General features: G+C 38.9%; 1 protein-coding gene and 1 long non-coding RNA gene across 10 annotated transcripts in view; one reads left to right on the top strand and one right to left on the bottom strand.

Moving 5' to 3' along the window:
• LOC125649680 (uncharacterized) overlaps window positions 1-25,297 on the top strand; it is a 219,428-nt gene that overhangs the window by 31,522 nt on the left and 162,609 nt on the right. For 5 of the 9 annotated variants that reach the window (XM_056166339.1, XM_048877385.2, XM_048877383.2 and 2 more), the window contains 11 exons: window positions 26-77; window positions 169-306; window positions 764-846; window positions 1,099-1,220; window positions 1,795-1,815; window positions 5,105-5,158; window positions 8,423-8,643; window positions 9,625-9,968; window positions 10,129-13,415; window positions 15,226-15,368; window positions 18,566-24,593. In XM_056166339.1, coding sequence (XP_056022314.1) covers window positions 26-77; window positions 169-306; window positions 764-846; window positions 1,099-1,220; window positions 1,795-1,815; window positions 5,105-5,158; window positions 8,423-8,643; window positions 9,625-9,968; window positions 10,129-13,415; window positions 15,226-15,368; window positions 18,566-24,593 — 10,493 coding nt within the window. The remainder of the gene's footprint in view (window positions 1-25; window positions 78-168; window positions 307-763; window positions 847-1,098; window positions 1,221-1,794; window positions 1,816-5,104; window positions 5,159-8,422; window positions 8,644-9,624; window positions 9,969-10,128; window positions 13,416-15,225; window positions 15,369-18,565; window positions 24,594-25,297) is intronic. The other 4 variants (XM_048877384.2, XM_056166343.1, XM_048877386.2 and 1 more) reach the window with 1 other exon arrangement.
• Window positions 775-5,476, bottom strand: LOC130055071 (uncharacterized). The gene is made up of 2 exons (XR_008803300.1): window positions 3,489-5,476; window positions 775-2,688 (listed from the first exon to the last, which is right to left on the bottom strand). It is a non-coding gene; the product is annotated as an uncharacterized LOC130055071 (long non-coding RNA).

The following is a 25,297-nucleotide window of genomic DNA, read 5'->3' as shown; positions in this document are numbered from 1 at the left end:
AAACAATGCATGTTTTATCATCCAGGAGGGTAAGACTTTGGTTGGTAGAGAGGATGCAGACAGACCACAAGACATAGGTATGTAGACATTTTATTCAAGAATGAATAATGAGAAAAGTAACTTGAATAGTTAAGCAAATTTTCATTTTTATTGTTGACTGTTCTGTAGTTTTACGGGGACCAGCTGTGAAACAAGAGCATTGTTTCTTTAAGACGTCCTACAGCACGGTGACATTACATCCAAATCGCGGGGCCCAGTGTGCTGTTAATGGTATGGAGTGCAAGGACTCTATGATCCTAAAGCAAGGTAAAACAGTTATCTTAAAATTAAGTAAATACGTGAGAGATTGGTCCTATAGAGATTGTTTCTATAATGTTTCATATCTTTTATGTCGTTCTGTGGTGAGTTTTGAAATAGCTGGGTACATGCTCTGTTATATTCCTTTTAAAATGAACTGACTTTAGAACTAGGAGTGGTGTTTTAGTTTGTGCATGGAATACATTTATTTTTAAATGGAATCGATTGCATTTGCAGGAGTCCTGTTAAAAATTTCGGAAAATATTATTTATATTGTGAAAATGGTACATACTTCATCCTCCAAAAAGCCAAAATAAACAATCCACATATATGTTTGAAATATCTCTTAAAGAACATGCAGTATGTGCATTTCATTATGATCACAATTATTCATCAAAACTCTGTTACAATTTTACAGAGTTAACGGCATTATGTTTCTGGAGAGTAAAATTTAGTTTATTTCTAGGTGACTATGTGTTGCTGGGAAAAACAAACATGTTTCGCTTCAATAACCCTGCTGAGGCTGCCAAGTTACGGGAAAGGCGACAGGTACAAATCTTGGTATATGATTGCACCACTTTGTTTACAAGTGGACTTAAAATCAATGAATGTGCATTACTGCATAAATTTCAATGTCACCGGAAAGGTTATTTGTTTCAAATTCTGTCCCTGTCATTGTTAAATGTGCAACATTATACCATCAAAATACAAATGTGATACTGGTCATGTGGATAATCCTATACTAGTTTTGATATTACTTGTATATATGAGAAGTTTGACAGGCCTATTTTCCATTGACAGAGTCTTAACAGTTCCCGGGATGAACTATCACATGAGGGGAGTCTGGAGAGTTTGGATGTGGAGGAGAGTGACCCCTACTCCTACTACAACAGAAGGCCCTTCCACCCACTGTACGGCCCAAAGTAAGTAGGTCGAGGTGTGTGGGTGAGGGAGGAGTGACCGTCACCTAGTGAATGTTTGCTATTGTCACATTAATCAACCGGCATTATACGATGTGCTAGAGTGATAGGTCTCGTTAGGTGGGTCTGTACCAGCAGTTAGTTTTTTAAAAAAAATGTGTGTTAATTAGATTTCAATTTTAAATTTCCAAATAAGTCATTTGTTTTGCAAAATATCTTTGCTTATTCCTTACATATATTGAAAACAAATAATGTGGGTTTATTGGTTTTAATTAAACTTTAATTTTGCAAAACCTTCCTTCCGTACTTCCATGATTTGAAAATATTGACGTTAACTTTTCATGTCAAATTACTTTGGAATTTCTTTGGTTTTCTTACATGCAGCTCAGTGGCTGTAAAATAATATCCTCGGTTGAATGGTTTGTGTGTAAGTCATTGATTTTTTTTTCCTGGTCATGCGACATGATGCTGATCTGAGCGAAGTGAAGTTAACCTGGGACATGCCTTAACCCTTGACACGCATCTTGCCTGCACTAAAAAGGTTGTAAGCATGTGTTTTTTGCACTTTCTCTTTTAGCTATGCCTCTCCCGAGATATGGTGAGTATTTGATGTTCCCTCTGACATGTTTTGCTTTAACTCTTTTGGGGACAATTTTGTCTTTTACTTATTTGGGTTTGAGTCAATTTAGTTCCTGTAGCAAAGATTTGGCATGCTGTGTGGCCATTAACTGTGGATGTTTTATGTTTTAGATGTAGTATGTCCATTCTGCATGCTTGTCAAGCATGAGCAACTAATTACATTAATTGGATCTTGCAGCTTCTTCATTTTAGTCAGATCTACGATACTGCAGCTTTTGTAAATGATAGGAATATTCCATTTTGTAGAAACATAACCTTGTATAGTAATTAATACAAATTCAATTTGTAGAATGAATTTTTATGTCAGAAAAACATTTACTGTGTCAAAATACAGTGTCCAAATTCAGGTTCAGTTGCATTTTACGTATGTAGATGCTCAAGAATTTCCCTTGTTCTTGTAAGTACAGCACAGTTGAGTTAGTATGCACCAGTCAAGTTTAATTTAAATATCAGGGTGTCAAGTTTCTATGTATTCCTATATTTTCCTATAAACTTGAAGGTTCCTGTACTTTCCCTTTAAGTCATTAAAATCCCTATAAAGCCCTATACATGTATATATTAAAAAAAAAAAATGACAGTCCTATTTTCAAAAATGATAAAAAAGAAGAAAAAATCCAGGAGCTGATGCTTGATTGATATTTAATTAGATTGTTATGAAAAGAATAACTATGATGATTGTATAAGAACTGTCTATTGGATGGAAAACTGTTCACATCTGAAAGGATTTTGTCTTTGTTTATGTTTGATATTATTTTTTCTCCAGTAAGATACTATGCTTGCCAGATTTTTATGCAGAAACAATAAACTTTATACAAAGTCTTTAATAAAAATCCTATTTATACCCCCCGCAACAAGTTGTGGGGGGGGGGGGGTATACTGGAATCGGGTTGTCCGTCTGTCCGTCCGTCCGTCCGTCTGTAGACGCAATGGTTTCCGGACTCTAAAGCATTATCCTTTCCACCTACCGTCACCATATCATACATATGGACTACCCATGGGATGAAGATGTTCCCTATCGATTTTGGGGTCAAAAGGTCAAAGGTCAAGTGCACTGGACATCGAAGTAGCAAAATGGTTTCCGGGCTCTAAAGCATTATCCTTTCCACCTGCAGTCACCATATCATACATATGGACTACCCATGGGATGAAGATGTTCCCTATCGATTTTGGGGTCAAAAGGTCAAAGGTCATGCACACTGGACATCGAAGTAGCAATATGGTTCCCGGGCTGTAAAGCGTTATCCTTTCCACCTACAGTCACCATATCATACATATGGACTACCCATGGGATGAAGATGTTCCCTATTGATTTTGGGGTCAAAAGGTCAAAGGTCAAGTGCACTGGACATCGAAGTAGCAATATGGTTTCCGGGCTCTAAAGCGTTATCCTTTCCACCTACAGTCACCATATCATACATATGGACTACCCATGGGATGAAGATGTTCCCTATCGATTTTGGGGTCAAAAGGTCAAAGGTCACGTGCACTGGACATCGAAGTAGCAATATGGTTCGGTTTGTCATGCCATTTGTTTTTTACACTCAGAAAAGAGGTAGTTTATACCTATTACCAACACCCTTTGGGAGATTGGGGTAAGCGGGGGGTATTCTTAGTGAGCATTGCTCACAGTACCTCTTGTTATTCTTATAAATCTGCTGTAAAAATCCCTATATTTGCCCTATAAACTGCAAAAAAAAAGTCCAATAATCCTATATTTTTTAGACCAAAAATGGCTCGACACCCTGAAATATTCATTTTGACTGTAGTCACTCAATAAAATCCCACCCACAATTTAGTTAAACTTAGAATTTCACCAAGATGGTAATTTTAACTTGACTTGCAGATTATTTGTTGATAGTTTTTTAAGAGTGCTTTGTATATATAATGAAAGCAATTAATTGCTTTTTACCAGGTATGTGAAGCATTGATACTATTCAGCAGATGATTTGCTGAATGTTAAGGCCAGTTTACGTGTAAAGCAAGCTGTACTAACCTCGTTTTGTATAATGTTTTGTAACATATTTTTCACCTGTATATGAGGTTGATGAGACTGATATTTCCGTTTCTTGTTATGGGAATATAAAAACGCTCTTTTGAGAATTATTTGAAATATATTCAACATTTTACAGTGTTTTGAAAGAAATCATTAAAGCCCAAATAAAGCCAAATTCCAGGGATAAAATATTCATGTGACTTGCTGTAGAGAATAGGAACACACTGTATTTGAACAGGTGAAATATACAAATGTGGGAAGGTTTATGATATCTGCAATAGCACTGTACACAGGGTTATATTTTGCTGTATACAGCGAGGTCTCTACAGCTTGCTTTACTGTGTAAACCAGCCTTTACCTGATAAACCGGCCTTTACCATGTAAACCAGCCTTTACCTGATAAACCGGCCTTTACCGTGTAAACCAACTTTTACCTGATAAACCGGCCTCTACCGTGTAAACCAACTTTTACCTGATAAACCGGCCTCTACCATGTAAACCAACTTTTACCCGATAAACCGGCCTTTACCGTTTAAACCAACTTTTACCTTTACCGTGACTGTATATTTACGAACTTTTAAATTACCATATAAACCGGCCGTTACCATGTAAATTTACCAACTTTTACCTTATAAACTGGACTTTACTGTGTAAAGTTACCAACTTTTAGCTTATAAATTGGCCTTTACCGTTTACACCAATTTTTACCATATAAACTGGTCTTTACCATGTAAGTTACCAACTTTTACCCGATAAACCGGTCAATCTTTACCATGTAAAGTTACCAACTTTTACCCTATAAACCGGTCGATCTTTACCTTGTAAAGTTACCAACTTTTACCCTATAAACCAGCCTTTATATTGTAAACCAACTTTTACCTTATAAATTGGCCTTTAACATGTAAACTTATCAACTTTTATCCTATAAACTGGCCTTTACCGTGTAAATTGGCTTCAACTGTGTAAGCTGACTTTTACCATATAAACTGGCCTGTACTATGTAAACCAGCCTTTACTTCATGCGGTAAAGCTTTTGCACTATTCTCCAGGTGCTTGACTGATTTTACTCTGCTTGAAAGAAAGTTTTCTGTCTTACAGATCTCAGCTAGCTTTGCTACACTGTTAATTCATAAGAAAAATAACAAATTTGAAGATCTAAGGGAACGTTTTCATCATTTCCTTCGTACAAATTAGATATGAACTTGTGAGTTTGTACATATAGAGCTGTAGTATGAATTTGTTTTTGCTTTTTCAGCCTACAGTTAGAACGACAGTACAGGAACGAGTCAGAGAGGATCAATCAGGCAAAGTAAGTCACTCCACTCTGTACTGTCAGTCTCCACACAGTCAGTCCCCACACAGCCAGTCTCCACACACTCAGTCTCCACACAATCTGTCTCCACGCAGTCAGTCCCCACACAGCCAGTCTCCACACAGACAGTCTCCACACAGTCTCCATACACTCAGTCTCCACACAATCTGTCTCCACACAGTCAGTCCCCACACAGCCAGTCTCCACACAGTCAGTCTCCACACAGTCTCCACAGTCAGTCTCCACACAGGCAGTCTCCACACAGCCAGTCTCCACACAGTCAATCTCCACACAGCCATTTTCCACAGAGCTACTTACTGTTGAATATCTAATGCAAGACACTTGTTGTTATCAACATTGATTTAATGGCCAGGATGTTTTTTACCTTGGTCATACAAGCTGGCTCCCATTTTGATCACACAAAGCATTAATTAGATAGATTAAGTTTACTCCATTGAGTTGCTGTCATTAAATGAGATCTCGTTTTGTTAATGGCCGTATTTTAGGGGTTAATGAAAGTAGAACAGGTGAGATGTTTTAGACACGTACTTGACATTTGGACAGAGGTCACACTAGAGTCCATTTAATAGGACAAAAAGACACCAGAAAGATAATTTTTTCATTTCAGTGTTGTCACTAGACTTAGATTTATTGGACAGGCAAATTTAATCAGATAGAAAACTAACATTACATATTAGAAATGTCAGCCAGAATGATCTTTTTCAATAGTTTAAATTCTGCTGTATCCCTTTAAACTGTTTATAGGGTGCTTTATTACACATGGTAGCTGATAAATCATTAGTGAACCCTGTATAGTCAAATTGTACAGAATGCCTGCCAAGTTTTACATCCCAGGTCAGCATGAATCTGCTCCATACCTGTGTATCCTGTGAATCTGCCCTATACCTATCTAACTGCTGATAATGTCTCTGCCTTTTATGGAATATTTATGGTTATTAAGTGTGCTCTTATAAAGCCTATCAGGTGTTGACTTAAGATACCTTTGAATTCAGGGATTCAGGTTGTTTATAGAAAATACCGGTAGAATTCGAGATTCAGGTGATTCTGAGTGTGTTAATACAGGTGTTACAGTTTGTACAAATGGTATTTGTGATTTGTTTGATTTGAATCAATAATCACTGTCTTCATATCAGAAAAATTGCATCGAAATAAACTCAATATTGAACTGTTCGTGACTGACAGTGTCTAGAGGAATTAAATGGAGCATCAAGCGGAGACTTCTTCCATGTTAGGTGAACTGGTGGCTGGGACGGGGGACTAGTTAATGAATAGGGAAGTTAAATGGAGTGACCGACTTTTCCTGGTATTAAGTGGTGGCTGGGACAGGGGACTATGATAAGAAGACTACTAGCATTGGGATACACCACATCGCTGCCAGTAATGGTAATGGTGTCAAGGTCAGTAGGTGTGTCATTATTCAAAAATAGGATCTATGCATGGATGACCTGTTACTATACCACAGCCATGGATCATGGTATATTCTCCACACATATTAGCGTTTTAAGTCTTGACATACATGTATGCAGCAACATGTACCTACAGCATATTGATCAGCTAGAAGTTATGATCCAACCTGTAGCTGATTTCTATAATGGAATGTCAGGTGTGTGTTGCTATCTGCAGCTCCTCAGTTTTTCTTGCAGAAGTACCTAAACTAATGTGTTTTTGTCTTGTTCCCTTGTGTATGTAAAAATCGTACCACAGCAGTTACTTGGTTTTAGTTTGATTAGTCCCTACATGAAAATTTTTTAAAGTGTCATATAATGTAATGGCTTTTTGAAGAATTCAATTCCTTTGACTTACCCATAAAGGTGTATAAATATAAGTAATCAGAAAGGTGAATTGTCACAGTACTGCCACAGTTTAAATTGTTTGTATTATACTAAAGTGACTTACCCATAAAGGTGTATAAATATAAGTAATCAGAAAGGTGAATTGTCACAGTACTGCCACAGTTTAAATTGTTTGTATTATACTAAAGTGACTTACCCATAAAGGTGTATAAATATAAGTAATCAGAAAGGTGAATTGTCACAGTACTGCCACAGTTTAAATTGTTTGCATTATACTAAAGTGACTTACCCATAAAGGTGTATAAATATAAGTAATCAGAAAGGTGAATTAATGCAGTACTGCCACAGTTTAAATTGTTTGTATTATACTAAAGTGACTTACCCATAAAGGTGTATAAATATAAGTAATTAGAAAGGTGAATTAATGCAGTACTGCCACAGTTTAAATTGTTTGCATTATACTAAAGTGATAGGGTGTGTTGAACACTGCGTTATCCTCACGTTAATTTCACTCCGTTGATCAGAGCAGTGCCCACACCTCAGTTATGTAAATAAGCCTCCGCCTTGGACAGTAGTGTACACCTGTAAGGTGTGTTTTCCCGTAAAGGTGAGTTCCTGGTAATGCAGGTGGTGAAGATAGTAGCTCAGTACTAAAGTATTAATGTTGTACATTGGCCACTGCCTGTAGAACCAATCAATACACAGAGAAACAACCTACCCATTCGTTGTGTAATATTGTTTGGATTTTGTTGTGATGTTGGAAGTTCATCTCTCAGATTAATGAGGAGAACTGCAGAATATTTTCAAGATAAATTGGACTTGGATAAATTGGACTCGGGGGAAATGTGAGTAGTTAATTCAGAGAAGTGTTTTCACCATTGTGGTACATCTGGGAGTATGTTGTATTGGTTTTTGATTAGTTATGGCCAAATATTGACTGAACTTCATGCAGATGCAGCCGTCTACATAATTCAGCATGTGGTTATATTTCATTTGTATTTTTGGTTTTTGTTTTGTTTTTTGGTTTTTACTCTATAAAGCATTTAGACCAGAGGTAGGGAGTGATATATTATACCATTAAGCTACAGTCTAAGGTTGCTATGGTAAACTTAAAGTGATAATGGTAATTGTTTTCCACAGAATCCCATTGAGTATTTAAACCATACTACAACATACATGTATATGTTCAGCTCATAACAAGGACATTTAGAATAGAAGTTGTTGACTTGAAGTAATATACATTATGATGTAAGGGTGAATTAGGAAGAGTTTAGGGATTTCTTTAAGAGGTTTTACACACATCTTATACTTTGTGAATTAAGTACTCCTTGAAAAACCCTTCTGTTTGGATATAAGAAAGAGAATAGGACCAAATAATTATGTATCTGTTACATCAGGCAGCTTTATTCTGACTGCAGCTTTAAAACGCACACTGATTTTGTTTCAGGAAAGAGCTGGAGCAGCTCAGGGATGACCACCAGAAGGCGGAGGAGATGAGACGTGAGAGGGAGGAAGAACTATGGAATACTCATGAGGAGCACCGGGCCGAGATACAGCAAGATCTGGAGAAAGTAGCCAGGATGAAGGAGGAGACTCAAGCTCAGAAAGATAAAGCTGAGGCTGAGATTGAGTATGCTCGTGAGTGTCTGCAGAAGGAGAGAGAGGCATGTAAGTATGCTCAAGCTCACCACTCAAACTGTGGAGTCCATATTTCTTTGATGAACACAAGGCTTGGTGTTTCACCCTTTGATTGCCGTATGTAGTTTTTAAGGGTAAGGGGATGGCTCTATAAAATATATTTTTGCCGTTCTTGAAAATTTGTTGATTTGCTCGTCCAAATCTCTCCAGATCCCAAAAAAGTTTGGTTAATTTTCCCAATTTTTTAATTTCTTTCTTTTTTCCCCCCAAATGCCCCAATACCTTTTTGGTGAAAAGTGTATCCACAGTTTCAAAGAAGCGAATCATGTTTTTGGAAACCATCAGTTTATTAAATTATAAAGTAACAAACACAAGAAAGACATTAGGCCAACATTTTTGGAAATGTCTCCATTTCTTTGGAGGTTTTGAGTTGGACCAAATTGAATTTACCTACTCACTACTTGAATGATGTGCCATGTAACAGCAAATCAACAATAAAGATGGCTTAAAGGGGAAAAAATTCAATGTCTCTAAAGCTGTGGCTAGAATATTGATCTAGATGTGCAATCATTCTGATGTCTGTGTCATCATTATGTAATAATATTGTATCAAATGAGAGAAAATAAAACCAGGAAAAATTCAGATTCTAGGATCATAGATTTTCAAAATTCAATGTGACAGGCAACTTTTGCAATAGTTGTTTCTTTTCATGCTAATTACTGGGTTGTTTTTTTTTTTTATCTAAGAATAAATAAAATTGGAATAACATTAGTAATACTGTACTGAATTTTGTAAAGTTGTTCTATTTCATTCACTGTTAATTCTGAAAATCTATTTTGAACTTTTGTTCTACAATGGTTATGCATACATGTAAATGTGATGTAAGTTGTATCCTAAAACTGACAACTGTTGACTGATGTGTTTACTTTTCAACAAAAACTTTATGCAGCAGTTCCTAGATTATTTCTTCTAACCAAACTGCATTCCGATACATCAATTTGATTATTTCAGTTTATAAGAAACTAGAAGAAGAACTAAAGAATCTCCAGAAGTCAGGAGGTGTGTCAGAAGTGTTGACCCAGACAGATCTCGAGACTGCTGGACACATTAAGGAAGCCATTATGAGTAGAAAGCAGTCAGGCTGGGGGAGGGTGAAGGATCTCCTTCACGGGGAACTGATGTCGAGGCTTCAACACCAGGAGACTGAGGAACGCCTGAGGAGACAGTCGGAAGACCTGGAGGAGCAGTTTGTATTGTCACAGCGAGACATTCAGCTGCAGATTGGGAAGATCAAAGAGACAAAGGAGGAGTATAAAACAGAAGATGCTGTCCACTATCAAGAGATCAGCAACAAGGTAGGGGGGAAATAGAAATCATATAAAACAAAAAATACTAATGTATGTATATTTGTAGGCTTATAAAAGATTAAACACATGAAACTTTGACTTAAAGTAAGATTCCTTTTCAAGATGTTGTGGCACTGTCTTTTGTATGATTTCAATGATTTTTGTGTAGATGAGAGAGATTGAGGATCTAAGCCAACGAGAAGAGCAGTTAGAGCTGTATATTGAAGAGAAGCAGGATTTGTTAATGGTAGGAGTGCACCAGCCTCATCCTCTCCGCACAGCCTGCAGTGAGGAAGTCCTCACCGTCCTTCATCCCACAGACGCAGGCTTCCCCACCAGGACATCAAGTCTCATGGCCTTACCCAGAGGAAGTGAGGGAGACCTACCCTCCTGCTCAAATAGACTCTCCATGTTGTCATGTGATCAATCAATGGAACAGTCCAGTAATTCTCTGTTTGAGGGAAGTGAAGCCAGTTTGGATGTATCCTCTAGTGTAGATGAAGGAAGTGGTGGAGATAAAAGAAAAACTCACACAAAAAATGAGAAACTAGTGGACGCAGCAAAAAATGTCACCAGCAGATTGTACAAAGCTCCAGAACCAAAGTTTAAGTATCAACCCAAAACAAAACAGTTACCAAGAAGTTCAGGGAGTACATTTGACACAGGTGTGAGGGTTAGGGACAGGAGATCCCCCATTTCACCGATCAGAGAGTCCCCTGCCAGGAGCATATCACCAAGAGTGTCTCCAGGCCGACAGAAGTCCGAGTCACCAAGGTCAACTCCATCTCCCAGGCAAACTCCAGACAGACAGTTACATGGAAAGTCGTCTACAGAGAGCAAGACAAGCAAGAAACCTGGCACAAAGGAAAATGATCCGAGGCCTAGGAGTGACAAAACAAGTAGTGAAAAAACAAAGACTGCCAAGAAGCCCAGTTTGTCAGGAAAGTTTGATGGTGCACTTCACAAAACTTCAGGGACCAAAAAAGATGATCTTGAGAAAAAGCATTTATCACCGAGGGATTTGAGTGATATCAGAAACAGGAGGCAATCTCCAACTGGTAGTCATGGTGATATTAGTGACAAAAGGTTGACTTCCTCTGGTAGGCAGAGGGATTCTGATAACAGTAGACTTAGTCCCAACTTCGATGGTGGAGGTCGAAAACTAGTGACAAGGTTACGCCATATATCCAGTGCTTCCTCTCTAGCAAATGTTCCAGAAGCAATTGCAGAGGAAGTGGAACCAGCTGAGCCAGAACAGAAGAGCACTAGTCAAGTAGTAGTGAAGAGGAGAAAGAAACGGGTCCAGATTGAGGGAGATGAATTCAGAAGACACTCTGAACCCCTGGGAGAGGAGCTAGCAGAGGCATTTGATAAGTATACACAAGATTTTGAACAAATGGAGTGGCAGAGAACAGGCAACATGAGAATGCAAGGGAGAGAAAATGTTTTAAACTGGAATGCTGAATATCCTCAAAATATGCCTGACAGTATTCCAGGATCAACATCTGATGGTGGACAGCAGGGAGGTGGAGGTGTCGATTCTGAAAGTGGCATTCAAAAAGAAATGTTACCCACAATACATGTTGAAGAATATAATCATCTTGATGTCAACAGACATAGTCGAGAGCCCAGTGTGTATTCAGAGACAGGGTCTACAGTGTCTGATCCATCGACTGTGGTGGAAACTGAGATTGATGAGTCTGACAGAGTTGTATTCATGGAAGGGGTAGAGACATTGTCAGATGATGAAAATCGAGTGTTAGAATCTTCAAAGTTTGGATCTAAGAGAGATCATGATGTAGTTTATGAGAATGCAGACTTTGTGCCTGTAAAAGTTGCACGGACTGAGAGTGATATTAATTTTGACAATCAAAACAACCTGACTACCTCACAATTTCCTGAGGGTCAGACTTGTGTTCCTCCAGACTCTGTGTCAGTGTCGTCTGATTCGCTGGATGACAGTAAATCCGTAGATTCTCTGGAATGTCCAAGACAAAGAATGGAAAATGTTGATGACGAAGACAGCCTAGATGATTCTTTAGATGAATCAGACCTACAGAAAAGTGATACGCTGACTTCTCAGACCAGTCTAAAACTTCTCACTGACAGTACTTCCACTGAACTTTTGACCTCTTGTGATGGGCTTGACCACTCAAAGAATCTTGAGTCCCCAATAAGAAGTGATTTTGACAGTTCTCTTTCACAATACACAACAGAAACTAGTGACCTGTCAGTTTTACCAGGAATGAATGGGTCTGTAGAGTCTCACGAAACAAAATTAGCATGTGTAAACGTCTCGTGTCAGAAAAAGGAAGAACATCAACCATCTGAGAATGTGGACTCATCTTCCAGGAGAAATGAGAAAACCCAGGAAGCCTCTCTAGCAGAGCAAGATTTACATACCTTAACAAAAATAACAGAAGTAAAAACTTCAGCTGTAACTGACAGTATACATTATTCACAGCAGCCGATTAACTTACCTATCACATCCCCTTCAAATCACAATACTTCTCCTTCAGCATCAGAAACAAGTGCCCCAACCATCCCCACTGAAGATATTCCCCATTTATCATTTACAGAAGACCATGTTTTATCATCTGGAACAGAAGTGGGAGTTCCATCATCACAAGCTACTGTTCAAGATAAAGATTCAGATTCTGTGAACTCAGAGGATTCCATAGAAGGAAAACCAAAGAAGCTTAATCAGAGGGAACAAGGAACAACGTCATCGTTCACAACCGCTGAACCATCAGTGATAGAATCTGACCATATCAGAACAGTGCAAGCAAGCCCTGTCCACCAGACCACAGAAACAGATGAACAGGGAAAAATGACTGAAAGTTCTTCAATTCAGGAAACAAATGACAACCAGCTTGATTCAAAAAGCAAAAACATTCCCATCGATCATATCCAAACCTCTATCAAAGAGGAGGACAAGGTACTGGCAGGAGATGTGTCAACTTCTGTTGAGAAAAATGAGAATAAAAGTGATTCTAATTTGAAACAAAGTGGTAAAGACTCGAACAAACGAGACACAGCTGACAAATCGTGTGACGGCATTGTAGTGGAACTAACAGACACAGCTTCTCAAGTAAACATTTCGGATCCTTCAGACAAGGAGGATGTAACATCAAGCATGTCCACACAGATAGACTTTATGTTTCCTCCAAGCATTGACGACACACAGGAAGTCAGCATGGAATTGAAGCCGGCATCAACACAAATTTCTTCCTCTGTGGATGAATTATGTGGACCAGAAAATGAGAAGCTATTATCGATAGTTGGGATGGACACAGAGGAGGAATTTAGGCAGACTGTGGGGGTGTGTACCAGCCCCTCCCTTCTCTGCTCCCTGGAGGATGGCCACAGTTGTTCTAATGACAGCCTACAGGAAGTTAAGGAGCAGCTGCAGGAGTTACAAGAAGTCCTAGAGGGCCACATAGGAATGCCACCCAGGTAAGACAACAGCAGTAGATACAAGCTGGTGTAAATCACCAAATCTACACTTCATTAGTACAGCTACTGGAATTTTACTGGAAACCAATGATATTCAGAATTTTGTAATACATTGTAGTGAGATGGAGTGATAAACAAAACATACTTGCTTAGGCTAATTTTTTCTAGTTATCAATAAGCATACTGAAAATGACAAGAAGAGTCAGTAAATTATACCTGGTAGCAGAGAAAATCTAGTTTTTCAAAGAACAAATGCGAGCTTTTTTTTTCAGACTCTAACTCATCTTTGTTTCTTTGCAATGTCTCGCTGCACGACATCTAAGCTGATGAGAGTAATTCCCCTTTCATCATGCATTAAGATTTGGTCATTGTCCTTTTACTTGTATTTTGGAATTCATATAAATTGACATGTGTTTAAACTATAGATTAGATGATATAACCATTTTGCAGTGGGTGTTGGAATTCAGAATGCATTAAGAATGATCGCCTCTCTATGATTCTGTTATCCCAGTACACAGTCTCTCTGGTATAATCTTCCATGCATGTGATATCAGGGGATCATTTCAATATAGTTGAATTTAACAGGTGATAATCAACACCCAGGTTGAAGTATTTGTCAACATCTCTTTTCAGGAGGTGTTTATTGACATTCTCCAGTAAGCCCACTGAATTCCTTTCATGGAGGCTCGTTATTCGTATTCCAGTCGTCGGCAAATTTAATGCACATTGGCTCTGATCAGTTTGATAACAAAACTTTGAATAAAGATTTGAATGTCATTGACAGGGAAATGTATTTAATTACACATAACCTGATGAAGATATTTAAATGGACATAGTAGATTTTTTTTTTTTTATTTTATTTTTTTTTTTGTATTTTGGGAAAATGAAATCCTATTTAAATTTATGATGTGCTTCAAAAGCATTTGAATGCCGTGATCCTGTTCTGATTGATAAGAAGTACAATGCTTAGTGGTCATTATCAAATCACCCACTCCATGTTTTGTACGTGTTTGGACTTGGGAGATATTTAAATATCTACAATTGTAATGAGAAAAGATTTTTTGGCAAGATATTGGAGCCCTCTGATGGAAATGGTGTGGAAGAGCTCTTGTCTGTGGTCCGTACTTAATATGGTATGAAAATGACAGATGTCAGGGCCTGGAGAATCATTCCATCACTGATTATGGCAGCCTGAGATTCCCTCAGGTTTATAGCCACAATTGTCTTTTAGAAATGCTAATTCTGATTTATTGATTAGGTATTGATTCTTAAGCTGTCAGTGATTAAATATTTATAATTTCTACCAAAACATAATGGTATAGAAATGAGAATAGAACTGGTTTTGGGTCTCTTTCATGTAACTGCAGTTTTAAAAGAGGTTATGTGTAACTCAATTTACAGTAAGATTAATGCACATCATTTGACGTTTTGAACCAGCCATAGTCAAAGTTTCCTGTGAAATTTTTCTTTGATTGCAGTAATGCACTTAAAATACGGGTATACAGCATTGAAATAGTGGTAGTCAAAGTATTGTACATATAACGCTAATGACATGTTCAGTTACATGTAACGAATACTTCAAAGTTTTGACAAGTCCTTAATTTAATGACCTGGTCCGTTAGTTATTTTTATTTTCAAAAGAGATTTATCTAGACAATAGATAAGTATCCAGACAGAAATAAAATCACACCCTACAGGGATTCCAAATCCACAGAAGAAATCAGCAGGAGATTTGTAAATCTCTATGTTCACAGATCCACAGAAGGAAATCGGCAAAAACAGTTGTTAAGTGAGGGTTTTTTTTTTTCAGGGGAGTGTACCAGGTCTCGCCCCAGTTATCATCTGCTCGGAGAGCAATCCGACAACGAGCCATGATCCAGAGGAACGGTCGTCTGGAGAGCGGGGAATCTGACGGCACAGATCACTTTGCAGAAACTGCAGAATTAGCGGCAGGTGAGATGTTGTAAACGGCAAGGGAGAAGAATATGTATTCATGGGTCAAAAGGTGTTCAATTTATTTGGTAGTTGTCACACCAAACTTCATCCCCCATATTTATACACAAATTGCTTTGGTAATTAAATTTACAAATGGCAAGACCTGCATTTCATGGTAATGTAATTACTTGAGTTTGCATGATAGTAATTGGTCTGTTCCAGCGGTTGATTTCTTTTTTTCCTCTCCATCAGCTAAGTTGCCTTGGACTTTGATCAATATGACATTCCAGATGACAGACTCTGTCGTCTTCAGGGACTGGGAATATATAAGCGGATTAAGTCGTGTTGCAGTGCATCTTTTCACCTCCTTGTAAGCTGAAGGTCTCGGTGCAAGTGTCAGCATTTTGAAGACATTCTGAACCACTGTATTGGTTTCTACATTCTCTTTCTGTAAAAACCTACAACATGCTTGAATGGGCCAATTTTTTGTTTCATGTAATTTATCAAAAGTAATTGCAATATATTCCCAAATTCTCACTGTTTAATTCTTCCTGAATGTGATTCTTTTTGTTGTGAGTGTTTAATGAGACATAAACTTGCGAAATGAATGGATATGTCTAAACTATGAAGAATGATGTGCATCAAAGCTCAGTAAACCTCTTTTGTAGTATGCACCGATGTGTGCCTGCATTTAATTTTTCCATCAGCTTACAATCAATATGCATGATCCTTCATTCATAACATCCCGGTACTGCAGTGGTCCTATAGTCTCAATCATCAATAATAGGTACAACAAGTTTAATCATGGCTTGCTGCCAGTAAGATTTCCAGCCTTTTAAAATTAAGTCTTAGTCGAGTTGCGTTGGGACAGTTTTCATTCACAGAGAAAAATAACTCCGGAGTTTTATTTGACTTGATCAGGTATTTAGTATTCTTTTTCATACCTTTTAATTTTTAATGTGTGACCTGGTGTGTATTTTATTCAGGCTGCATGTTTTGTATGGAATATTACACAAATGTAGATGGAACAAAACAGGAATGATTTCAAAGATCTGAGGAATGCAAATGTACTGGTCGGTCTGAAATTGACATACTGTCATGCGAAAATGGAAAAATCAATATTTTGAGTTGTTTTTGTTAAAATACATGTATTGGGTATTGTGTTTGTCTTTTAAATGCAGGTTGGTATTGTAAACTCTCAGGTCAATTTCTTATTGTGCAACAATTCATTATGAATTTTTGTTTTTGTTCTCATTGTGACATGACTGGTTTTTGCTAGTGAATTGGAAAACATTAAGAAAGTGGTCACCAGTAAATTTTAGATTTAAGAGCTCCCATATATTGACAGAAAACAAAGCAATTGGATTCAATGGAAATTCTGTATGCCTTGTTTAATTGCCCTGTCAAAGAGCCACTCTCAAGTTTTAGATTTCTCTGTGTAGTACAAGATTTTGAATTGTTTGCAAACATATGTCAGGTTCTTGCATTCAGGACTGTATGAACTGGTAGTAATGCTGTTTAAATGCTGTGTAAATAAATGCTGATCTGGGCCATAGATACACCATAATCAGCAAAATAAACTCTCTACTTGAATAGTTTCCTGTGCCAGGAAAATGCCCAAATTCTGTCCTCAAGAACCAGTTACATATACCTAATCACAACGAGACTAGAGTTCCGAAATTGGTATTTTAAAATTCCTTAGATCCTGTATTGATTTTTTGTGATGGTTGATTGATTAAAAAAATGTGGGATTTTTGTTCCACGGTGTACCTGGGAGTTTGATTGTTAAGAGGTTGATTTATAGGGAATGCTTCGTGTTGATGACACAGGTGTTAAGTGTTTGGATGACAACAGTGTCTCTTTTATGATGGTGCATTGCACATGAATTCAATTGACAGTGAAAAACCAGTTTTATGCAGTGATCATTTAAAATTCAGTCAAGTTGAAAGTGTGGGATTAAGAATTTCATTCCCAGTTGAGGAAATTAAATGATATGATAAAAAGCATTGAAAAACTGGATCCTTGCAAGTGTGAAAATAGTATATATATATTCTCATTGTAATTTTATTTGCTTGGGAGTGTAAACAAAGGTATAGAGAAAATTAAAGGGAGACCTTCAGCAATGTTTAAAATTTTTGTTCAATTGCCAGGTCTAACCTCTTTTGTGGGAATTGGGATAGTGATAAGTTTGTATACTAATGTGAATATCGGTAATGTTCCACTTTTAATTAGAATATTGTGTAATGGAGGGCTTATTTATGGATAAGGCTTTTGGATTAGGTCAGTTTCTTTGAAGATTTGTGCTAAGTAATGTGTCTATAAAATCTCAAATGATTGGCTTTTAAGAAGGGCTAAACAAGATTATAGAACCCAACCCAAAAGTTATAATTTCATGATTGAAATTAGATAGTATTTATTTTAATCATGAGAGAATTATATAGGTGTGGTTACATTTATTAGTAGGAATATTCAATGCAGATGGGAAAGTCTGCAAATATTGAAAACATGAATTTCAGGACTCGAGATTCTCTAATACTGGGGCCAAGAAAGCTAGGGGCCTTTATAGTGTTAAAAAAAGCCATCCTTTTTTATATAGCAGTGTGGTTTTCCCTCAATTGCAAAATTGTGCCATTTTTTATACAAAGATGCTCTAAATGTACGGTATGCCTTAGACCCTGTAAAACAACATTTTGATCAGATATTCCATTGAAATGATCGTATACCATAGGATAGTTACCAGCATTTTTATAATTCAGGCAATGATTTTTCAATCTGAGACAAAATTTCTTGACTTTTTTAATTCTAATGGTGCTGGCCCCATGCCATCACAATTTATTGAACAAGAGGTCTAGCAATAAATGATTAAAGTACCGTATGGCGGTGTTTTTCCACTGGGTGATAAATTTGGCTTATTTTAGTGGTTAGATAGCTTTCCGCCAAAATTTCACTCGCCAAATATGCACCCAATAGTGACTTTAGTATTTGCAAAACAGATAACGCTTCCTTGTCCGCCAAAATTTATTACGTTAAAATTATTGGCATTCCTTTGAGCCAGCAAATTGCCAAATTTTAGACCCATGGATAAAACTCGCTATTTGGTACTTTTTTTTAAAAAATGAAATTGTAATGATTCTCGTAAAATTACATACCACTAAATTGTGAAGAAAGAAAAAATGAAATTGTAAAGTAATCAACACTAAAATTTTCTTTTCCAGGTTCCCAGTCAAAGTCTTGCTCAAGACCAACATCAGGATCTCGACGGCGAAGACGAACTCAACTCAAACCATACAAGAAGTCTGGGAAGTGTCCCTACTGTCACAGCTCAGAGGAATATCAACTGACCACAGAGAGCGAAAGCCTCAACTCTGACACAGCTGACATCAGCAAAGGGGAGGAGTTGAGTCAGCCTGACCAATCAACACAGGACATAGAAAATTCCCTCACTGAAACAGCAGAGAGAATATTGGATGAAGAAGATGCAGTAGAAAAAAGTGAAAATGGCAATTCAGACCAAAAATGTTGTAACAAAAATCATTTAGAAAACTTTGAAAATGCTGATGTTAATAAATCTCTTCCAAGAAGTGGTTCTCTAAGCAGCTTGAATTCAGAAGTAGAACAGTACTGTTCCGTCTTAAGAGAAATAGATGACAGGGAGCAAAGTATTACAGAAGACAGCAAACAGACAAACATGATGACAAGTCTGACAGCAGGTGATGGGACTGCCCATCGTCCACAAAAACTTCGCAGTGACATGAACTCTGCGGATTCCTCATATGGATCAGTCAGTAAATCAGGGTCAAGGGCCGCCTCCGAGACAAGGGACAGTGAGCAGCAGACGGATCTCTCTTCTCTAGATACACCTTTAATGTCTCCATCGTCCTCTCTCCATTCTTCACTCCGTTCTCCACGACTTGGGATCCACCAGCTGAACATATCCCCAGTCAGTGTGTGGAGTTCAGATAAGAGTTCCTCGTCCCCCAGGAAATCTCGCGCCTCTGGAGGACTCAATACACCAACTGGGAGGAGGACCCCAAGAAAACACAAAGAATCCAAGTTGGAAATGGCCTACACCGATGTGTGGTCAACAGAGACAATGGACCCTAATTCTCCTCCTTCTGAAAACTGCACAACACAGGATTCGGATGTTTCGTCAGAGGAGGATAATTGTTACTCGCTGGAGACGGAGACAGTATCACCTCAATCTCCATCTTCCTCGGACAGATTCTTTGACCATGGAAGTTTTATTCTGGAAAGTCCTCCAAGTGGTAGAGCAGTGCCCATTGAATCTCCTGTCAGATATGAAGTGACTGTGAAAGAAGAGGAGACAAATGTGTTCTACAATGTGAACAAAGTGGAGTATAAAACTTATGGTTTGAATTCACCTACTTTGTCAACAACGATCCCGGAAACTATTAACATTAATGTGACAAATACAGACACTCACAGGGTGGAAAATCGTGATGAGTCGGTGAACCACGAAACAGTTGTGTTCAGTAGACCAGACACTGAGTCGCCAACTCACATTATCGTTTCTGAGAGAAATTTTCAGGGATTATCTTCTGTGACCACTGACAATGGACATCATGTAGAAAGTCAGGTTCTGAATGAATATGGAAATCAGTTTGTGGATGAGATGGGCCCTCCACTTACTGTTCAGATATCAGATGATCCTAGAGGAATAAAGTCATTAACTTCTCCCATAGAATCAGATACTACCTCAGACTATGGGACAATGATTGGTGATGGAAGACGGGGAAACATATCATTTATGTCTGACTCGGCAGATGAAAGCACGTCGCCAAGGTCAAAGGTTACAGATGAAACTCAGCAACCTAACAGATACAGTGTGGTTGGTGAACAAACAGTTCTGAATGCAAATGAAGAAAGCATAGACAACATTAGTCCAACAGTACAAGATATGTACTCAGTCAGTCCTCCAATGAAAAGAATAAGTCGACCACAATGTTCGGAGACCTCACCTTCCTCAGAAGTTGCCTCAAATGTTATTCAGTCTCCTAGTGCCATGGATACTCTCAGGAATCTTATTGAAAATCCCATCAAAGCCACCACAGATGACACTGAACACTCCGATGAGTATGATCCCACCAGGAACTACTATGTGGAGGAGATTTGTGAGGAGGTGCACTCAAGCTCTAGTTCATCTTACACAACTCCTCAACAGTCACCCCGACTTGATGATGGTGAGGAAACCAAACAGGCAGAGGAACCTCAAAAGATTGCAAAGACCACTGCAAAACTATTGATACCAACAGTACTGAAGGACTTGCAAACAGTGTCTGTGAACACAGATTCTCAGGAACCAAAGGCGATACCCAGGAAGCAGACAAAAGATGATGGCAGTCTTCACAGAGAATTGAAGAGAGAGCTTCAGCAGAAGTTGGCAAGTTTACAGCGCCGTGTGAGGAGTCAGAGTGACTCGGCTATAAGTTCGGATTACCACACGGACGGGGATTCCACAACCGTGTCGCCCAGAGGTAGTCGTCTTTATGAGTCTGATAAAATTTTGAGATTTGGAGAACAGCTTGGACCAATACATGTGATGACAAGTCAGACAGCGACCCCACAAATACCAGCAGAGATCCTGAATACACAAATACCAGCAGAGATCCTGAATACAAAAGCACTGGAAATCGAGAATAAAAGTGTCAAAAAATCTCTATTCAAAGACTCTGGGAATGTATTTGATGATGAAGATAGTGGTGATGTCGCAAAATCTGAAGATGACTCTAAGAAAGAAAATGTTGAACAAGAAATCAGCGATGTGAAGGAGAATAAGGCACAACAGAGGCCAAATATTCCAATTGAGGTAACATCCTCCTCAGAAGAATCAGATTCTGATGTCAGTTGTGAGCGATCTCTGTCTCCAGGAGAAATTCTTATTAATGATTATGAAGTGCCCAGAAAGCAACAAACTGACCAAGCAGATGAAGAACCTTATCACAGATACAGAATGATTAAAGAAAAATCACCATCAATGTCAGATGTTCCAACAGATGAGTATGAAGAAATCCGAAGATCTATGTCTGAAGCCTGCATGGATCAGTATGAAGAAATGAAGGATGAGCATGACAACAGCTCGAATGACAGCATTGTATTCGTGTTTATGGGTCAATCGCACAGCAAAGACAGCATGGAACAACTGAAGTCTTTCACATCAAAACAACCAGAGTACAATATTCTGAGCAGTAATGAAGTATTAGAAGACCAGGGCAATGAGAGTGATGACGATAATAGAAGCTCAAACAAAGACTCTGTCATACAAAATGAGGATGACTTTGATAGTTGTGAAAATTGGGAAAGAAGGCCAAGGAGCTACACAGACAATGAAGATGACAAACCCCTGAGGCACAAATATGGCATTGATGAAAATGTCCTTCCCATTCCTACTCGCTCAATGTCTTCTGACAATTTACCGAAACAAAGTCTGAGTCAGCACCAGATTCATAGGTCAAGGTCTGCCAGTTTGCTAGAGGTGAACACCAGGATAGACATGGCTGATGATTCCAGCAACAATGAAGGCATCTTCCCGCCCTGTGTTGAAACAAGCGAGAGGGAGTCACAGAACACATCGGATGTCAAGGACACCTCAACTTCAGCGGAGATCGGGGACAGTGATTTCTCACTCACAGAACTAGAGACACCTCGAACGGGAGAAATTTTATCGGATGACATGCAGTACTCTCGATTCCCTAACCACCATGAACATCCAAGTAGCACTCATCAACACACTGGTTATAACTCAACAATGCGGCACAGAGATGACAACAGACATATAGAACCTGTGTCCCAAGGCACGGTGGAGTTTGGAACTCAGACTGAAGCCCCTTTGCCAACACATGTTAAAGGTAACAGAGTCCTTCCTGGTTTAGATTCTCCATACAGAGCAAAGAGCACAGAAGAGTTGACTCGAGCACATCCAGTAGAACTACACCTCTCTGAGGACACAGAGACTTGGCAAAATTTATCTTCTATTGTCATAGAGAACAATGCTCGTCTTCAGAATTTACAGAACAGATTGCCAGGAGAGTATCAATGCAGATCTGTTGAGATTTCCACACAGAGAGATGACACAACACAAACTACCACCTCACTTCAGGACTTGGAGACCTCCAGCACACAGACCGATATCAGCTTTCTAACTCTGGTGTTATCTGACACTCAGACAACTGACCTCCTACCCAGTGATCTCACAGAGGTGGATGGAAATATCGTATCTGAAAAACAGAGACCAGTGAGAGAATCTGTGGACTATTTTGATAGACTGAGTCGTGAGCCATCACCTGTGAAACAAGAAATGAAGAAATCAGGGCCAACGGAAAATGTGAGTCAGCCAGTGCAAACGAACCCAAGTGATGAAATTACAGAAAAGGAATATAAACTAGAAACTCAATATAGCTCTCCTAACCTAAGTGCTAACAATAGCGAGATGGAAAAACTGAAAGAGGAGCATGATAAGATGATGAAGAAGCTCAAAATGGCTACAGAGAACAGGAAACAAGTGACAGAAAAGCTCAGGCAAGAGAAGAAGCCCCAGGATGGAGTTCATGAAGAATTTGTTGCTGAAAAGGCGAACCAACAACACAGCTTCCCACCCACATTGAATCTTCAGTCTTCAACATCAGTCAAAAAGACAAATCAGGATACAAAAGAGGATAAAGATATTTCAATAAACGGAATGAAACAAAAGAATGCATCCACCAACCAAAATGATGGATTGACAATGCCTGGTAACATTGAGACAGTGGAGGATGTCCTCAGTGATGATGAAGGCTGTATAACACCACCCACCTCACCAGTAACCATAGAAACCGAAATTCCATCACAAGACATCAGTGTCCCGCTCAGGTCAAGGTTACAACATCTGAGTACAGAGACACCTTATCACACAATGGTAAATGGAAGTGCAGAATCCTCTGAAAAGGATTACCAGAATGGAGGGCCCAACCTAAAGCTTGACCTGTCTGCCATTACTGGTGAACCCGATTCACAGCCAATTACAGGACTGAACAATGATCAGATAAAGCAAAAGCTAGATAAACTTCATAAAGAAAGGGTCCAGGTGATCGAGTTGCTATCTCTGAACTACCTCCCAGCCAGTTTCACTATAGAACTGTTGGAAGCCAAGCTTAACTACTGTATAGGTCAGACTGACCTTCTGTTGAAGTCATTGGATGAGCAATGGGACAGTGATGAAGAGAGAGGAAATACAATACACCAGCCACATCTCACTCGGGAGTACATCTCTATGTACAGGGAGGAGTTGCAGCAGTCAAAGACAGACGTAGAAATTTGTCGTGAGAGGTTGGAGAGAAAGCAAGGAACAGGCCGAGGCAGGACAAAGGGTAGAAACCAAGATTTCTCGAGAATGAAAAGGAATGCTGAAATAGAGGCCTTCAAAGTGGAGAGGATGCTGGAACTCCAGAATTACCAAAGGTCTAGAACACTACATACCCTAAACAATTCCTTCCATGGATCTCCTCCAGAAAGAAGCTCCAGAAGTGTTAGTCCTACATCATCTGTTCATTCCTCATCACAGTACATGACTCCAAAACAACACAGAGATCACCTGGTGCACCTCCGTAAAGAGCTCGTTAAGCATACAGAGAGTCCCGAGTACCTGGATAGGGTCAGTAGGTCAAGTTCTCCATCACTCCATCACAGAACAACATCACATCCCAGCCCTAGACTTCACCACGACTACCTCTCACCAAGGTCATTAAGTACTCAGGACCACCTTCATGACTTAGAATCTTATAGACATGACTACTACTCAACGTATTCACCTCGAGATTCTGCCCATTCCTCCAGGCCTCCCAACCACAACAGACAGCTGACCTTCTCTCCTAAGATTGCCTTCTCTGTGGCAGATGAGCTACCATCGTCTGTGGATTATGGCTACAGCACCTATCTTGTACCTCCTCAGACCAGGGAGAGGGACTCCCCCCGTAGTATTTCCTCGGATGCCAGACCCCCCAGTAATACTCTGTACTCTCCTACTCAGCTGTCCACTGGGTCTATTTCACCGGAGCCCAGAGAGCCAAGATTTCGACCGCTGAGTGACCAGTCACTGGACTATCAGCCAGATTCCAGGAACTACTACTCGGGCAGCGAGAGTCGACAGCTGTTACACGAGATAGAACAGATTCGTTTACAAAACAGGGCTGAGATCAGGAGGGCTCAACACATACTGGACTCTTACAGCAAAAAGAAATCTAATATCAGGTACAGCTCTACTTTTATTTGATTTTATTAAAACAAAAGTGTTCAATTTCTTGTAATGGTCAGCTTGAGTGGGGTTTTTTTCTTCGCATTACTCCTAGACCAGTTTTTAGAGTTTTTGCAATGGCTCTCCTTCAGTAACCGGACCCATATTGTTTTTGTCATGCATGACCAGGAGAGAATTAGTATTTTAAAAAAAACTTTATGCACATGCTTACATACATGTATATTGTAAATTAAAGGTAAAGGAAAAGATTTCGTTACCTTCCTGAAGGGTCACGACCATTTAAGAAATGAATTTATGCTTCACGCTAGCATACTTCATTAAGCAAGTTAATACTTCACGCTAGCGTATTCCAGCATGAAGCATTACAGTTATCCTCGTGTATTTCTTGCATTTACATTTTTGCTTTCATTATTTTCTGTCGGAATTCCCAACCATTAAAATAGACATACTATGTCTATCAAGATTCATATGACTGGGCATTATTTACATCGGCATTGCGTTCATGAGGAAGTGGCTGTCTTTACAATTTATAAAGTTATCAAAGGCAAAAACTTGTAAACATGGGGTTTTTGGGAGACATGTTTTTATATGGGACGTATTATGGTATTGCTCTGTCTGTCTGTCCGGACCTTGTGTGCAGGATACAGACCGAACAGTAAGCTCCAGGATTTTACAACTTGGTACATTTGATCACCACGAT

The sequence above is a fragment of the Ostrea edulis genome, chromosome 5 (assembly GCF_947568905.1).
Source record: "Ostrea edulis chromosome 5, xbOstEdul1.1, whole genome shotgun sequence".
Classification (NCBI taxonomy): Eukaryota; Metazoa; Mollusca; class Bivalvia; order Ostreida; family Ostreidae; genus Ostrea; species Ostrea edulis.
This window is presented reverse-complemented; position numbering and strand designations above follow the sequence as displayed.